General features: G+C 38.9%; 2 protein-coding genes across 3 annotated transcripts; one reads left to right on the forward strand and one right to left on the reverse strand.

Annotated features, from left to right (window-relative positions):
* Window positions 1-849: 849 nt before the first annotated feature.
* Window positions 850-14,595, forward strand: LOC105690261 (dual oxidase). 2 transcript variants are annotated; one of them, XM_020854652.2, is made up of 20 exons: window positions 850-1,336; window positions 4,348-4,434; window positions 5,856-6,017; window positions 6,717-6,904; window positions 7,466-7,670; window positions 8,112-8,278; window positions 8,366-8,602; window positions 8,700-9,145; window positions 9,474-9,675; window positions 9,776-10,102; window positions 10,433-10,657; window positions 10,768-10,986; window positions 11,052-11,255; window positions 11,371-11,683; window positions 11,759-12,133; window positions 12,236-12,453; window positions 12,567-13,028; window positions 13,119-13,274; window positions 13,364-13,492; window positions 14,042-14,595. In XM_020854652.2, exons 1-20 carry the CDS (start codon window positions 1,240-1,242, stop codon window positions 14,168-14,170), a joined length of 4,548 nt encoding a protein of 1,515 aa, XP_020710311.2. In that variant the 5' UTR covers window positions 850-1,239; the 3' UTR covers window positions 14,171-14,595. The 2 variants fall into 2 exon arrangements, with proteins under 2 accessions (XP_020710311.2, XP_048508506.1); XM_048652549.1 differs by lacking the exons at window positions 850-1,336; window positions 4,348-4,434; window positions 5,856-6,017 and having other exon boundaries at window positions 6,769-6,904; window positions 7,459-7,670.
* On the reverse strand, window positions 14,572-18,413 carry LOC105690269 (dual oxidase maturation factor 1). Its single transcript, XM_012407921.3, has 8 exons — window positions 17,773-18,413; window positions 17,075-17,247; window positions 16,620-16,677; window positions 16,402-16,536; window positions 16,101-16,308; window positions 15,793-16,004; window positions 15,184-15,379; window positions 14,572-14,995 (listed from the first exon to the last, which is right to left on the reverse strand). Exons 2-8 carry the CDS (start codon window positions 17,237-17,239, stop codon window positions 14,824-14,826), a joined length of 1,146 nt encoding a protein of 381 aa, XP_012263344.1. The 5' UTR covers window positions 17,240-17,247; window positions 17,773-18,413; the 3' UTR covers window positions 14,572-14,823.
* Window positions 18,414-18,741: the final 328 nt, after the last annotated feature.

Below are 18,741 nucleotides of genomic sequence, written 5' to 3' on the forward strand. Positions count from 1 at the left end.
GTCGGGATCAGGAGATTGCCTGAGGGAACTGGTTCCCATTAGAATTTACACCGTATAACTCCCACCATGGATTTATTCGTCATAGGTGTACAATAAGTTTTTTTTTTTAAAAAAGATGTCGCAACAAAAAATCTTAAGAAAAGATTTTCCCCTCATCGTACAATTATCGAATTCAGAATTGATTTTCCCATCCGGAAAACGACTCTGTGAAAAAAATGTACATCCCCTCCTGACCCGGGAATCAATCGAACAATTTAACGGTTCTGATGTACGCATCGTAACGAATTTTCAACGAGGAGGGGGAACGAGGATGCGAAACGGAATTCCTGATATTTCTATTCATATATCATTGATCATCGGTCTCGGCGATCGGATCCATTAAGGCCTATACAGAAATACCCAGTAGACGACGTATCCGGTTCCGGTCATCACCGAAGCCCTCGAGCATCACCAGATCAGACAGACATTTTGCAGACTTATGAAATAGCGTATTGAATGTAGAGAGATGTGTATGCACGCAAGGTATATGCCCATGTGTTATACAAGCATATAACTTTGCGTATGTGTATCGGTGGGTTTCTGCAGTAACTTATTAACCGGACTGAATTTACTTCTTATATAGTTTGCCCTTGAAAGCAACCACGAAGCCAACGGGCGGTTTCCTTGGCCAATCTGTGCCACAAGCCTGAAACTAGGCCTGTACACAGTGACGTCGGTCGATTATGAATCGCGTCTGCAGGAATGAAGCAAATAGGCCGGTGACTTTCACCGTGTGCTCCACGACGACGACGACGACGGGGCACCGCTCTTGGTCGTTCCGAAGAATACGAAGAGTTCGGGAAAGGAAGGGGAACTTGGACTGCCACTTTACCTGCAGACGAGAACCAAACGTGGCGAACGTCGGCCAGTCAAATTCATCGGCCAGTGAACAATTACAATTTTTGATGTTCGATCCGCGTGCGCGCGTCCTCGCTTTATAGTTCAAATTTTCGATACATTTTTTTTTTCCCACCTTTTTTTTTTCCCCCTGGTTATTCTTTTTCTCATCCTCCTACTCCGGATCGCGATAAGCTGCACCTCCGCGTCCCACTCCCACCCGATGGTGAATTTTGTGAATAATATCGTTTTTCAAATTGAAACTTGTCAGTTAAAAATCATCGTCCAAATGCTACGGGAGGATTTGTTGAGTTCGAGAAAAATTTACACAAGCTAATGAGCGATGCTCACTAATAGATTACGATGACTTTACACAGGATTCAATACCGAGGATACTTTATGGTGTTTAATACTGCAATTGTTTTCACCGTTTTATGGATATCCACGATAAATAATTGCGGTAAGAAGATACAAAATATTTTTTCACACCCAACGTTCATTGAAAATTTTCAATTGTGTTTCACCATAATTTCGATCCTTGTATCAGAATATTTTTAAATTTATTCCAGACAAAATTTGTGATCGTCGTTAGTAGGAAGTTTTTACACATAAAATCGGTAAAATCTTTCCTTGAATTTTATCGACTTTTGATGCAACTAATTGTACTGGCAATACTTGCGCCACTGCATTAGTCACTTTTCCATAAACTCGTAAAATATTCGAATCTTAAGTGCACGTGGTTTTTACTTGTCATCACGTTTATCACCATTTCTATCGTTATAATTATATGTTTCCAATAATTTGACTCTAGTGCGAACGGTTCAATGTCGATGAAACTTGACTCTTTCACCTTTGACCTTTTTAAGCACATTATGCATGTATATGTGGGTTAATAATTTGTTAAACTTGTGGTTTGCTACCGCCGTACGATATTCATTGTTTCGTAGGTACATTGACATCGATTTTCAATTTTCGCACTACGTAAAGCCACAGTCGAATTTCGATTCTCACAATTGGAGACAAAATAAATTAACTGAGAATAATTAAGTCGCGAACCTCGATGTCGTATCGAAAACCCAAAGATGCAATTTGGAATGAAATTTATATAAAAATAAAAATATTGACACGCATACACCTTCACTTTTATGAATGGAATTCTTCCTCTCGCTGTATACTGAAAACATGTATCGGAGTAGGTGGATATAAGCTCCGGCTAACCGGAGTAGGTATAATGTGGATTGAATAATAGACCGTATAGTTCGAAAGAAACGTAATCGTGGTGTATAATTATACGTGTTCACGTGTTATATTATAAATCGAGTGAAAAACGTAGAGTGAGAAAGAGAGTAATAAGAAACGAAATAAAGAAGGAAATATATTTAAACAAACCGAGAATCGTCGTCGTGTACATGACGATGCTTGTAAGATACGAAATTTGTTTGTGTATTTCGTTTTGTCCGTTCAATTATAGCGTGGAAAGAAATTGTTAATATTTTCACATCAAACTTCGAATCAATGTAGACCAAATGAACACGGGACATAATCGCGCGCGATGAGACGCGGAACTTTGGTGTACGCGAGTAACAATAATTGATTGGCAAACTTTTTTTGCAATTCATCAAATTTACATTTCGCAGTATATTACGAATTACATGTATACCGTTCACTTTATTAACGTTCAGAACTAACTTCGTTACTTACGGTGCGGTACATAAAGGATCGATAATATTGAACCGGATTTAGAGCGTATTTGTATACCTGTATACACATTTGAAGTGTACGTTAAATTATTTCTCGTGTGCTCAGGTCATGATCTATTTATACTTGCACTTATTCGCTTATTACCGGTTTTGCATTCTTTACAAAATAAAATTTTTTTTTTCACCTTCCAACCCATTATTCACTTTACTACCCGACAAACTCATATAATAACATACTATAAGGTGTGCAAATTTACTCTCCAATTGTTTCGAACCCTGCGGGCGCGTTTTTTTTTTTCAACGCCTCCGAATTACCGTTTTAATTATTTGTTATTATTTTTTTTTGCATCTTTTTTGCCTTCATTCATTTCTGCGCATCGCAATAGTACGTGATTTGTTTCGTTTTTGAGCTTTCCATGAGTATCGAAAGAACGGAATTGTAATTTAATGTACATACGTACGTACGTATACATAATTTATCTTTCGCCCGCACATTTTGTTTTTGTTTTTGTTTTTTTATATAAATAAATGTGACAAGTGCATATGAGAATAATGTGGTGTACATACGAAAACTGAAAAATCATTTCATCATCATTTGTATCGCATTAATTATACACTTGTTAATAATTAATTAGACATTGTTTTATTCGTAATTTAATGAATCTCAATTCGCACGGTCCGAGAAACTGAATATTAACAATTGTACGTTATTCGCTGCTGAAATCAGAGAAATTTATTTGCCTTTGTAACAAAAAAAAAAAATAAATAAATAAAATAGAAAATGAAACAGAAATCGATGAAAATTTCGTCAAATTTTGAATAATTGCAATTCCAAATTTTTTTATGAAATCCATGTATAGATATTGTGGCAATAAAATGATTCTATTAATAAAACCAAAAGAGAAAAGAAAAAAGGATTTCTCTGAGTGCAATCTAACGTATGCGATAAATAGACCCATTTGTATTAACGTCATTCCCCTTTTTTCTGTGCATGCACGAGAAATAATTAGATACATTCCTGAGTCAAGTAACTTGATACCTTAATTCATGACTTTTATATCTATATGTATCTACTACGTAGCATATTGCAGCTTAAGGTGTCACGTGTCCATATAGCTGTTACAGTTTCGTAAAGATACATACGTACGGTGCGTTCTAATGTCGTTTTTTTTCCTATATGTAATGTTTTCACATTCCGAACACATATTTAAACTAGTAATTGTTTCTGTTTCTGTTTCTGTTTTTTTTTTTTTTTTTTTTCTCAATTCAACTCTACATACTTCACACGTACAAAGTTTTTTTTTTCACCTGCATATATGTGGAAATTTAGCCTGTATATTTTACCATAAAAAAAACGTATGTGCTTCACATACCTATGGAATAGATACGTTGGTATGTACAAATTTTCATTGGAATTCTATTTGAAATAATTTGCTCAACTTCTTTTATTGCCCGCAATCTGTGCAACGCACACTTTTCACCCTTAACATATCTTAATCTGACCTGGATTCCGATTGTAGGGGGTCAAGGAAAAAAGAATTCGTCCGTAAACGCGAACAATTACGGCTTAGTTTCTGAAAAGATAATCGCGTCGTTGAAATTAATTCGAAAATAAAAAAGGACATGTTCTACTCCGAATCTGCGGAGAGTTCAATTTGTCGACGCGTACGTTTTATCGCATACCTAGCACTAGGTCGGTTTGTCAATTCTTTTCCAATAATCTCGACGATACGATTGAACGAATTTGATGTTATTTTAATTCGATGCACAGATGGTGTTCAATACAACAATTATACGGAAAAACAGAGGTACGATGGCTGGTACAACAACCTCGCTCACCCGGACTGGGGATCCGTTGGTAAATATATGCATTGCATTATCTTACATATGTGTAGCAATAGATAAAAATACCTATATGTATAAAAATATGATCATCGAATTATGTCACACGTGGATGTTGCGGAAAAAAAATAATTTTTTAATAATACCGCAGATATATAGGTTCACAGATTTTTCTAAATTTATATTTCAAATGTCATATTCATCGGTGCCGGTAATTAAAATGATTGAGTAATGTGAAAACCGTTGAAAGATTTCTCAAGTATTATTATTACCATTTACATTATTATTGGCATTACAATTATTCCTATAGTTCGCTTATTGTCGGATATTTATTTATTTATTCTTACATTACGAAGCGGGCTATGATTTGATATCAGATCGTCGTTATCTGGAATTCTTGTTCAGATATTTCTTACCGATCGAATTTTCGTGCCCAATTCGACCAGATGATACACGTAAATCGGTAATCTCATGCAATATTCATCGAGAGCGATCTGGAGCTTCGCTGCGCCTGACGAAATGCATCCCGCATAACGTCATGCGAGTTGCATCCGTCAGGCGACACGCAGTGCGGGTCATTATCCACGAATATTGACGGTACATACATTACTTGTACTTAAATTGCTCATCGTTATTATCATTATTGATTATAAATCGAAACGGATCTAACAAATATTGCAGCAGTCTTCGAGCAACGAATAACTGCTGGTGCGAAATAATGATATAATTATTGTACAGATAATGCGGACACTCGAATATTATATACCTATACCTTTCACGAATTGAATGGCGAGCGGCTTTTAAAGTTATTAGATTTTACCTTCGGAATTCGCCGAGTGATCATATCACGTTGTATTATATTATGTTATATTATATTATGTCAGGTCGTGAATAGGTATATATATATACATGTATTGAGTAAGTGGATGTGTTCGATGATCGCAACGTATTATGTATGTGGGTACTTAGATAGGAATATGTATGTACATATGTGTAATGGGTACGTACATGGGTGTATGCATACTTTTAGCGTAAAAATTTACAGACCATATGTTTCGACAAGGTACATTGAACGTTCGCACAACACGCGAAGCGCGTGAAACGGTAATGTATCCAAAACGCCGTTATAATTTTATGTGCTATATCCACAATCTACATACGTGTAACTATATACCTGAGTAAATATACCCGCGGCCCACACGTTTATAACATGCGATCTTCTCTCTCAAATGCCAAAGATGCAAATTCCGCGTACACGAGTTAACGCTCCTCTCGTAAAATTTGCCATATGGGAGTACGAAATTTCTAGCTGATGTTACATAAATTATTCAAATTACACCGCGCGGGACGACGACACGTGGAATTGTACGAAAAGAATTTATTAATAACGAACGATTATATTGGCGGCAAATGAATACCTGGTAATGATTTTTCTAGACAGCAGACTTATCCGCAAAGCACCCGCCGCTTATTCGGACGGAGTTTATATGATGGCGGGACAGGATCGACCTTCGTCGAGAAAATTGAGTGATCTCTTTATGCAAGGCGAGGATGGAATCCCATCGGTTAAAAATAAAACCGCTTTGTTCGCCTTTTTTGGTTCGTATAAAAAAAAATACAAAATAGCTTACGCCACGTATTGGTGCACTGTGCATGGCTAACTGAATATTGTACTTGGACATCCGCTGCTCAGGGTCGAGATTATTCAAGGATCGGGAGATAAAAAAAAAAAAAGTGGATCATTCAATCGGACAAAAGATACGGAATGAAAAAAAATAAATAAACAAAATAACAATAACGACGAATTACATGTAATCGGGTTACGATTCTTTGAATTATTATAATTTAATAAATCGAGACCTTGAACTCTGAGAACGTGGACTTTATACTCAGTTTGCGAACGAGGTGTATCCGTCCGCAAGTTTTTGAAACCACATTAAACGTTGTCCCATTTCCGTAGTAAAAAAAATATCATATCCCTGAGGCAATTTAAAAAAAAGAAAAAAAGAAATTGATACAGATCTTGGAGAACCGTATAATATTTTATACGCTTTGTTTCACAAGGTCCGCGTACGGTTGGATAATAATTTCAAAACTTTCCTATTCAAATAATATTTTTTATTTTCGTGTAACCCTCTTCCAAATTGGTAATGGTGATGATCGTTTTTAAGAGGAAATTCAAACTTTTCTTTACGTGAATATAAGCTGTGAAAGAATCGAGGAAAATATGAAATCGCATTTTTGAATTATATACAGTCGACACAATTTGAAAAATCTTGATGGCCGGGGACGTTTTAGGGCAGCTGGTTTCGGCAGAGATTATAATGGCGAGCGAGAGCGGTTGCCCGATTGAATTTCATCGGATAGAAGTTGAAAAATGCGACTCCGTTTTTGATAAGGATTGTCAAGGGAATAAATACATTCCGTTTCAAAGAGCTGATTACGATCGGGAAACCGGACACAGTCCCAACAGTCCTAGAGAACAGGTATGTAACTTTATCGCGATTATCAATTTATACGGTACCGGAAAGAAATTTTGAAAAAAAAAAGTCAAAAGAGGATCTTTTGAGTGGAAAAAAAATGTTGTTGAATTTTCGGCAGAGCCACAGTTAAATAAGTCTATGTTTCTTCCTTTTTTTTTGTTGGTTTTTGGGAATCACTTCTATCCTTACGTAATGTGTTTTATTTTTTTGTTTGCTAGAATCCTAGACGAGTAAATTGAAAGTATACATATACGTATAATAGCAATTTATACAAAAATTCCGAAAGCGTTTTACTCAAATCATCGTTCTGCAACAGATTTCATTTCCGTCTTTCTCTTCGGGTGAAGATATTTTTAAGTAATCAGAATCATGCGCGTGCTTTTGAGTATAATTGAAATTTTTCAAGTCACGTAATCAAAGGTAATTGCCTTTTAAATTTCAAATTCGACCGAAAGTGAAATTAAGTGAACAAAGTAGAGTGAAAATAAGAAAAAATAAAATCAAATGAAAGAACGTATTTCAAAAATGCGTACGGAATATAGCTGTGAACTCGCGAGGTTTCAGATTAACAAAGTCACCAGTTGGATAGATGGAAGTTTCATATACTCGAGCAGCGAGGCATGGACGAATACAATGAGATCGTTCAAAAACGGCAGCTTTCTTATGGAACCAAAAAAACAATTCCCCGTACGTAACACCATGAGAGCACCGCTCTTCAATCACGCCGTACCAAACGTCATGAGGATGCTGAATCCTGAACGATTGTTTCGTGAGTAATTATTCTTCCTTTAACATCCATATCATCAATCATTCGATAGCTAATTATTTGTAACTACCTTTGATTAATTCGTTGCTTTTTTTTTTTCTTCTTTTTTACTTCTGTATTCAACGAAGGAAACAAAAAACCTTGTGCCTCACCTGCGTATCACTGTGACTCTTATAGAGACACCTATACACAGCCGTTAATTATACCAAAGTTGAAAAAGCATCCTGTTGGGTTTTATCCGTGACCGTAATCCATATCACTCATAGCTATCTGCATCCGGATCTGTTTGTTTGTCGGATTTTTAAAATTCGTGAACGTTCTACTCACGTAAAAACTACATCCAAATAAGTTCGAACCACTCCGTAATCTGATTTATCGATGATACGATGATAGGGAAAAAAAAGGTAATCAGTCTCATCGGATTCTTTTTTCTACTTTGTCTAGTGCTCGGTGATCCGAGGACGAATCAAAATCCACCGCTACTTGCATTCGGCATTCTATTTTATCAATGGCACAACGTGATAGCGGCGCGTGTACAAAAACAAAATCCAGATATATCGGACGAAGAAGTTTTTCAAAGAGCGCGAAGGGTGGTCGTCGGCACTTTGCAAGTGAGTAAGGGAAAAGAATAGGAAAAAAATTAAAAATCTTCTAGTTCGGATTCGCAATTTACGCATATCATTTTTTTTTTTACCCAGAACATTATAATGTACGAATATCTGCCGAATTTATTGGGCGAGGAATTGAAATCTTATTCTGGTTACAAACCGGATCTTCACCCAGGAATAAGTCACCTATTTCAAAGCGCTGCTTTTCGGTACGGTCATAGTTTGATACCTCCCGGAATCTATAGAAGAGATGAATCTTGCAATTTTCGAAAAACTAACATGGGAAAACCAGCGATGAGGCTGTGCGCCACATGGTGGGACTCGAACGTGAGTAAATCAGAAAAAATAAAAAAACAAACAAAATCAAATAAAGGAATAACTTTATCCCGAAGAAAAAACTTAACGAAATCGATACGACGTTTAGGAAGTTCTGGCGAACAGTACGATAGAAGAATTGATAATGGGAATGGCGTCTCAATTAGCTGAGAAAGAAGACAGTTTGTTATGTTCGGACGTGAGAAACAGTCTGTTTGGTCCGATGGAATTTTCTCGTAGAGATCTCGGAGCGTTGAATATAATGAGGGGTCGAGACAACGGTCTTCCAGATTACAACACAGCTAGAGCGCACTTCAAGTTACCCCGTAGAAAAACATGGAACGAAATAAATCCGACTTTGTTCAACAAAAATCCGGAGCTCCTTCGTTCGCTCATGGAAATTTACTCGAATGATTTGAACAACATCGACGTTTACGTGGGAGGAATGTTAGAGTCAACCGATGGACCTGGAGAGTTATTTGCAGCGGCAATTAGGGACCAATTTACTCGACTGAGAGACTCCGATCGTTTTTGGTTCGAGAACCTCGACAACGGGTGAGTAAACCTGGTAGTAAAATAAAATAAAAAAACAAAATTTCATTTATTTTTAATACCTCATACGCGTTCCATTTTTACGCCTCCGATACTCGACTTTTGAACCGTGTAAATAACGGTGCCTTTTCTTCTTCGTTTCATTTCAACGCTCCTTTATTTTTATGCAGTCGTCGAACGGTCAACTAGCATAATCATTTCGATATCCGTTCGAAATTCGCGGTCAACATTGACGCGCGAAGATTCATGATTAATGTCGCACGATTACATCCAACCGGGATCGCCCATACGTGTTCGTTTTTGAATGAATTTTTACATATCATCGTTTCAGGATATTTACGAAGAGTGAAATTGAGGAGATTCGCAAAGTGAAATTTTGGGATATCGTTACCAACACCACCGCCATATCACCGAACGCTGTACAAAGGAATCTTTTCACCTGGATGGAAAACGATCCTTGCCCACAACCCTTTCAATTAAATTCATCGGTACTTGAATCCTGCATGCCTTTGCAGCGGTACGACTACTTCGAGGTATAAAATTAAAACGGAAGTACTCCCCGTGATTTATCAAATTTTTCAATCGTTGAGAAGTAAAAACTGAGGAACAATTTTCACTTTCTTTCTTTTCCAGGGTAGCGAACTCGTCTACATCTACGCCTGCGTTTTCTTGGGTTTTATACCAATATTTTGCGCCGGCGTTGGTTACGGTCTCGTCAAATTGCAGAACAGGAGACGGAGACGTTTGAAAATACTCCAAGAAGAAATACAAAAACGTAGCGACGGTAGAATTTGCGTGGACAAAATGATAGTCAGGGAATGGCTCCACGCGAATTACAGACGACTGGTCAAGGTGAAATTCGGACCGGAAGCCGCACTGCATGTCGTTAACAGAAAGGGAGAAAAACTTCGAACTTTTCATTTCAACAACTTGAACTCGATCACCATCGAAGAATCTCAGGTAAGATCGAAGGCGGTGATTGATTTTATTATTCGTGTATATTTAATCGGCGATTACCAGCAACGTGTGTTGCAGCTGTGCGATGATTATATTCATGCATGGATGTGTTCAGATTGCGTAACGAATGACTTTTTATTTATTTATTTATTTATTTGAAATTAACGTGTTGAGGATGAGTTTCCGCGAGTCGATAGACGCGGCCTTCCCGATCTACGATTATGCACCACGCGATAAGCTTGTAAAGTCAATATTTTTTTGTTCAACTTGTTTTTTTTTTTTTTGTATTTTTTTAGAAAGCCGTTGTATATAATTTAATCTTAATTGCTTCAGGAAAGTGAGAATAGCCATCGCAAGCCATTGGTATTACTGAGAATACCCCGTGATTACGATCTCGTCCTTGAACTGGATTCACTAAGCTCACGTAGAAAGTTTATTGCAAAATTGGAATCATTTTTAACGTCGCATAACAAACACTTCACCCTGATACGAACCAATCGTGACATAATGCTAGCCAAAGCGGAAACCAAGGAACGAAGGCAAAAGAAATTGGAACAGGTAATCGTCCGAATCCAAATCCCGGAGAGAAGAAAAAAAACGAAAAGTGATTTTTCATTCGCACGTCGAAGCTCCCACACGAGCAAATAATTACATTTTATTTCGCACAGTTTTTCAGGGAAGCTTACGCGTTAACTTTCGGTCTGAGACCCGGTGAAAAACGTCGTAGATCCGAAGACAGCGACAGCGGTGAAGTCGTAACCGTCATGAGGACGTCGTTGTCAAAAAGTGAATTTGCGAGCGCCCTCGGGATGCGTCCAGACGCGGTTTTTGTACAAAAAATGTTCAACATCGTGGACAAAGACAGCGACGGTCGAATTTCGTTTCAGGTAAGTTCGGGAAGAGGAATCTAAATCGGACCGATCGATTATCGGAACTCATCGGATGATTGCAGGAATTTTTGGACACCGTGCTCTTGTTTTCGCGGGGTAAAACTGAGGACAAGTTACGGATAATATTCGACATGTGCGACAACGACAGTAACGGTGTGATAGACAAAGAAGAATTGTCGGAGATGTTGCGATCTTTGGTAGAGATAGCGCGTACCACCAGTCTGAGCGATGATCACGTGACGGAATTAATAGACGGAATGTTCCAGGTGAGTTAATTATTCTCGGTGTAAATCAATTCCGCTCCAAATCCATATATGTATGGATCGTTGTATAACTCGTTAAGATCACATGTAACGATGAATTACCGCTCGTGCAATATAGGATGCCGGATTGGAGAGAAAGGATTACCTGACCTACAACGATTTCAAGGTCATGATGAAGGAGTACAAGGGTGATTTCGTGGCCATCGGGCTCGACTGCAAAGGGGCGAAACAAAACTTTCTCGATACCTCAACGAACGTCGCTCGAATGACCAGCTTTCACATAGATCAATTACCGCCCGAGGCCACGAAAAGTTGGGCGAGAAAACAGTGGGACGGAATATCGACATTTCTCGAAGAGAATCGGCAAAATATTTTTTACCTCTTCATATTCTACGTGATAACAATCGCACTTTTCGTCGAGAGATTCATACGTGAGTGAAATTCGTCGGAACAATGAATTCTCAGAGCTACGACAACGTATGAAAATACCGTTCGTCTTATTCCAGATTATTCATTCATGGCTGAGCACACGGATTTGAGGCACATAATGGGGGTGGGAATCGCGATAACGAGAGGATCCGCGGCCGCTCTGTCTTTCTGTTACAGTCTTTTGCTGCTCACCATGTCGCGGAATCTTCTCACAAAACTCAAAGAATTCTCCATTCAACAGTACATACCGCTCGACTCTCACATACAATTTCACAAGATCGCTGCGTGCACGGCACTTTTTTTCTCGGTTCTTCACACCGTTGGTCACATAGTTAATTTTTATCACGTGTCAACTCAGCCGATTGGAAATCTTCGCTGTTTAACCAGCGAAGTCAGTTTCCCCAGCGACGCCAGACCGACTATTACCTTCTGGTTGTTCCAGACCGTCACAGGTTCGTCGGGGAACCGATTTGTTCGTTGCCCTTTCGGCGTGTCTTTCGAAAGGAGAAAACAAAAAAAGAATGGTGTAATGAATGTGAATTATGTTCTTCCAGGTCTCACCGGGATACTTTTGTTCGTCGTCATGACAATTATTTTCGTATTTGCCCATCCGACGATACGCCAAAAGGCTTACAAATTCTTTTGGTCAACCCACAGTCTTTACGTCCTGCTCTACGCGTTATCTCTGGTCCACGGTCTCGCCCGGCTGACGGGGGCTCCGAGATTTTGGATATTTTTTATCGGGCCAGCAACGGTTTATGCCCTTGACAAGGTCAGCGATTCGCTTAGACAGCTCCGACACCTGAAACCGGTTTTGCGCACCGTGATCCGGTTTAAAATTCAAAAAAAAAAAAAAAAAATCATTCCTTTCTCATGAATTTTCAGATCGTCAGTCTTCGCACGAAGTACATGGCGTTGGACATAATCGAGACAGAATTGCTTCCATCTGACGTAATAAAAATAAAATTTTATCGTCCGCCGAACCTGAAGTACTTGTCCGGTCAGTGGGTACGTCTCTCGTGTACCGCGTTCGAAACGAACGAGTTTCACTCGTTCACCCTCACGTCGGCACCGCACGAGAATTTTTTATCGTGTCACATAAAGGCGCAGGGTCCCTGGACCTGGAAATTGCGCAATTATTTTGACCCGTGCAACTTCAACCCCGAAGACGAACACCCGAAAATACGAATCGAGGGACCATTCGGCGGAGGTAATCAAGACTGGTATAAATTTGAAGTCGCTGTTATGGTGGGCGGTGGCATAGGAGTCACGCCGTACGCTTCGATGCTCAATGACCTTGTCTTCGGAACGTCAACAAACAGATATTCTGGGGTTGCCTGCAAGAAAGTCAGTGTTCGTTAGACAAATTTGATACTTTCAGACCGGCGCGCGTGGTTACTCTTCAATTAACGGTTCGGATCTTTGTTTACTTGTCAGGTGTATTTCCTGTGGATTTGCCCTTCGCACAAACACTTCGAGTGGTTCATAGACGTTTTAAGGGACGTCGAGAGAAAGGATGTTACCGATGTATTGGAGATACATATATTCATAACGCAGTTCTTTCATAAGTTCGATCTTCGCACAACGATGTTGGTGAGTAGCCAAGGAGGATAATGAAATTTCGATATATTTTTTTTTTCGTCTACTTCGTAATCTGATTTCCGTTGAATTTTATTTTTCAGTACATATGCGAGAACCATTTTCAAAGGTTATCGAAAACTAGTATATTCACGGGGCTGAAGGCGATAAATCATTTCGGCAGACCCGACATGACGTCGTTCCTGAAATTTGTGCAAAAAAAGCACAGCTACGTAAGTTGCCGCGACGTTGATCAACCGTATTATTTTTGTCGTTCGATTTTATTGTTCATTTTATGCAATGTAACGCGCATCGATCGTTTACGTTACGTTATTTTTTGTCAACCTTGAGCCAAAAATTTCGTATCACAGTTCGTGCAAAATTAAACGCTCTATATTGAGATCTTTCAATGTCTTCGGAAATTGGGAACGCGAATGTTTCGTCTAAATTCAGAACGTGCACGTCCTAACGGTGTAAAAGAAAAAAAAGTCCTGAAAATTGAAAGAGACGATCCGAGGACGCGGCGATAATTTTAGGACATTGAAATTGAACGATTTCCGATTGTAACAGTAAATTTGGTCCACTAGAATCGCCTCCTCAGAGATCCCAAGTTTACCTGGTAGAGAGCCAACTCAATATTCACAGTCGATCGAAACAGTTTCAACGAAACAAATTAATCCAACAATATCGCGCGGTATCGTGTGCAACTAAATTAAATCGCGATTCGCTAATTTTCACTTATATCGAACCTTCTACCAGCGTTCTATTTTTGATTCTTACAGGTCAGCAAAATCGGTGTTTTCAGTTGCGGCCCTCGGCCCCTGACAAAAAGCGTGATGCTGGGATGCGATGAAGTTAACAAGGGACGACGTCTTCCTTACTTCATCCATCACTTTGAAAATTTTGGCTAGAAGATTCGTTTCCCTCAGGGTCGATATGAGCGACCGCGCGTCTGTCTCGTCACTCTCACAGTCTCGATTCGCGCAGCGTACATACGTGTAAATACAAACCAGAAGAAGCTCGGACGAATGAGCGATAAACCGATGAAAAGCTGCGTGGTTTTCTAGCGTCCGTAAAACACGTTCTACCAGTTTTGAACAAATATTGTAAGATAAATACACCGAGAACCACGCAACGCGGTTGTTTCTATAAGCATATCATAATATAGTGAGAAACTCGAATCAATCGCTCCGGTGTCCTAAGCGATGCGTTCGTAGTTCGAAGAAAATAAATTGTATTATATATATTTATGTTATTCTAAGTATTTAATATACGCACATCTGTTAGGTCAGTAATAAGTTATTGTCAAAAATTAAATTCATCGATTATTATTCAACTAAACGTGCTTTGTACAATGAAATTATCATTTTTCGTCTCCCTCAATTCAGGAAACAGAATTCACTCCATCTTTTACGGAACGAGAAGTGTACAGTTCGGAGTCTGCTCGACATCCTCTTTAATACTTTGATTGGATTATTACAGATCATAAATGCGGCAAATACATCCATGCAAGTTCATAAATTAATCGTAGATCATTCGGGTAAATTTTTCCTAATAATTTTAGTTAGTTTATAGTCCTCCGTGTCGACGGAGGGAATGGATAGGACCAATTCTGGTGTTTGGTGGGCTCGTCGTCCATCGATTGAGCAAATTCCAGCTGCTCGTGGCCGACGTATCCTTGATTGATGACACCCTTAGCGTCGGCCTTGTCACTCCCCAACTTATGGGAGAGCTGCCTGTAAAATTTTCGCATCCGATCCGACGCTATTAGTGTGTCCAGGGAGTTCGTGGTAATTGGAGAAAAGATTTATTTATTTTTAGCAAATTTCATTAACACGAGAGTATCTAAACATCTCGGTCCCCATCCTGTTTCCTTATTATTCTATTTGTTTATCCGTCGTTAAAAAAAATTTCATAGGTTTACCTCATGATTCGCTCTCCAAAGGCGTCATCTATTTTTGGCAATTTTCGCCTCGTGTTCCTCGTGTCAAAACTTTCCTCAATTATGACGTGGCGGTCGTAAGGAGTGTCGTAGTCCACTTCTAGTATAGTTGAAAATTGATGCGGGAATATAAGGTCGATCGCAGTGATCACCATACCCGCGAACAGGCAGCCGATTCCTACGAAAAAAATTCAAAGACAATCGTCACCACGAACTTCCTATTCAAAAAATCAAAATATCATCAACTGTCTATCGATTGTCCGAATCGACAAGTGAGTCTCAACAAAATTAGCTCTCGACTAATTAAAACAAATGCGATAGTCCGTATGGTAATAAATCAGAAATTAGCTTCGATTATTGGTATCCCTCCCCCCAAAAGCTTCGTCGCGTATTTTTCAACCGTCGGTCGTGTCTCCGTGTTTGATGGCTAGTTGCCAACGTACACGCGTTCTACGTATAGAAAATTTTTGCTTCCGGTCGGCAAATTTTCCCCCCCACGGAAGCTGTCCGTGAAAATTCATTTCACGTTCCCGCGTCACCGTTTTTATACGATTTGCTACGTACGTACACAAAAGTAGAATAAAAACTCACCGGCGACTAAAACGAGCCAATAATTCCAACCGAGATTGAATATCAAAATCGAACCATCGACGTGTGCGACGAGCGGTTCGCAGGGCAACAACGACCAGTAAGTTAAATTCGTCAGTAACATACAGATTCCCGTGAATACCATACTGTAGGCTCCGTAACGTGGAACTACCATGAGTAGCAAATTCATCATCGTCCAAGACGCGAAGGACGTCCTTTTTTCATCCCATGTACATGAAACAGACGAACAATTTGTTGATTAGTAAGATTTTTGGGATATGTTTATCTCATTGTCAAACGCGGATATTCACCATAGTATAATAGACGAATAGTATCCAGCCTGTCTGTATCTGCTACCCCATGAGAATCCCTCCTGATGAAGGCTGAAATATTCGGCTACGGAAAGAATTGGAAACGGAGCACCTCTGTGGAGGGCTTCTTTAAAATTTGCTGACATTTCCGTAGGACTTCGCCACCAAAATCTTTCATTAAATTCAACGTCAATGTTATTTTCGTTTGCTGAACGAGGAGTAAAGTTATAACATATCGATTACTGAGGAATAATTAATAATTAGTAAAGGGGGGCTACGAGTGTAATAATTTCATAAATACCCGTGTACGTTATATTTATATGCATCAGTCCGATGTAACCGCCGATTTCCGCGGACATTTTTTCCTTGGAAAAAGCGCTGTAGGAACTGACAACGGAAGTGGAAGCCGTATGCCAGGTGGAACCATATTGAGCAACTGAAAATAATTTTAATAAAGAAAAAAAAAAACATAGAAATTTGATGAGCGACAAAAATCTACAGACAATCGATTCTACAAACCTTGAATCGTCGTTCCGACAAATAGACTGAGGGTGACGGTTAGGAATGTAGTTAGTCTCTGTGAAATAAATATATAGGTTTTTTTCGATACACCTAAATCTTCTGCACTCTCTTGCGAAATCGATGTAACGACCGATGCGGTATAAATTTTGGGGGCATTAAAATGTCCAAAAATAAAATTCGATAAAATCGTTTACACAGAGTTATTATTAAACGCATCTAGCCGCGATGAAAAGAAAAAAAAAAAAATCTTCGAAACTAGCGTCTGGTGTAGTTCGATTATCGGATATTAAATTTTTTATATCAACATGTTGTAAGTAGTAGTAGTAGTAACCGGCTTCGAAACGAACGGGAAGAGAAATAAAATTGTTGAAAGTATCGAAAGAAGAAATAAATCTGTTTCAAAATGAGTACGTGTACCTAAAATTCAACGTTATTCTTATTCGCATACACACCTCTTTTCGGATTCCGGGGAATATGATAACGAATGCTGTAAAAATTGTACCGAATATCACGAATATCGTGATCAAGTGAACGTCTCCGCTGACCGGTGTCCTATTACTGTAACTGTACAAAGTTGGTCCGCCATCGTTGCGAAATGCATCGAACCAACCCCTCATTTTCGCTTCTAAAAAATAATAAAAAAAGGATCACGAATAAGGTCGGGTCTAGGGAAACCGTTGATTTACCGACATTATTTTTATTTTTCTTTCGGGATGCGCGAGCGAAGAAATATTGAGTGAAGAAATCGAGACGAAGTTCATAAATTCCCAGTTCCGGTTGGAGAATAACTATGATTTAATCCGACCGAGTGATTGGCCTCGACGATCACGCTTTGAAATGAACGTTATTTTCATTATCATCACAGCAGGACGTAGCTGTCCACCTACGTGAATTTTCGTTCGATATTTTTCCCAACGAATCAAAGTGAACGAACGAAATTATAGGAAAATAAATAAAAACTTGTTCTTCGAATCCACGTTACGTCGATCAAATCTTTTTCAATTACATCTACCGATAGTTTATTGGTGCATGTTTGCGTAATCGATTCGTCGATAATTAATTTCCAAAGACTCGTGGAATGTGGTATGCGAAGAAAGGAATAAATAAATAAATAAATAAATAAATAGACGATGAAGGTATTTTCTCTTACCTGGAGATCAGAGAACGTTGCAAATATGTTGGGTAAAGGTTGTTATAAAATCATGAAGAATTTCTGCTCTACTTGCGTTACTCCGGATGTACAACAGAACAGATTTACACATATACCAACTGGTTGTTAATGGCAAAGAAGTTGAACGTATATAATACAAAATTACGCCTTTCGCGTCACGTCAAATAATTTAATCGCGATAATTATCTATGATTAGTGATGACCACTGCACGGCCGTAGAATTAGCTTCTATAGTTCGTTGCCTTGCCGGTTAAGAATGTTATCAGAGTTCGTTGGCTCAACGGTTCTTCTTTTTCTTCTTCTTCTTCTTCTTATTCTTGTTCTTTTTCTTTTTCTTCTTTTCTGTTTTATTTTTTTTTTTTTGTTATTGCGTCATCGACACGGAATCTAATTTCAAATGTATTGTTTTACGAAATGTAATTAATAACGTGAAAATTTTCAACTCCATTCCAGGCGGACGATGACGTGCGGTTGTACTACGTGTATGTAAATTACTTCAAACCGTAACAAAATCACTTCGATTCTCGTAATGCCAACGCTGATGCACCTGCGGAACGTCCATCAGCTATCATCAGGTAAGTACAAAAGTGGCACAAAGACTGCCGTAAAGTGGGTTAACAGGTTTCGAATTGAAAGTGGCCTCCACAGGTTTTGTAGTTGGTAGCGATCGTCATGCGGGAGAAGGGAGCGTTTTATTAAAGAAGAAGTGGGAGCTGCAAAACGACGTCGTGGAATTACAAACGAGCATGCAACTCCTTGTATTGTACGTTCGCACGATTCTGATTTTCCACAATCGGTCCGATTTTCAATGAGGAAAAACGAAAGGAAGAAAAACGAAATGAACAACAACGAGGAAACTCAATCCGGTCGATCACTTCTCCCGCAAGCCTCGATCACATGACCCGGAACCGATGATGCATTGCAGATTTTCGAATCATGACCCGATGT

Source organism: Athalia rosae, chromosome 3 (genome assembly GCF_917208135.1).
Source record: "Athalia rosae chromosome 3, iyAthRosa1.1, whole genome shotgun sequence".
NCBI lineage: Eukaryota > Metazoa > Arthropoda > Insecta > Hymenoptera > Athaliidae > Athalia > Athalia rosae.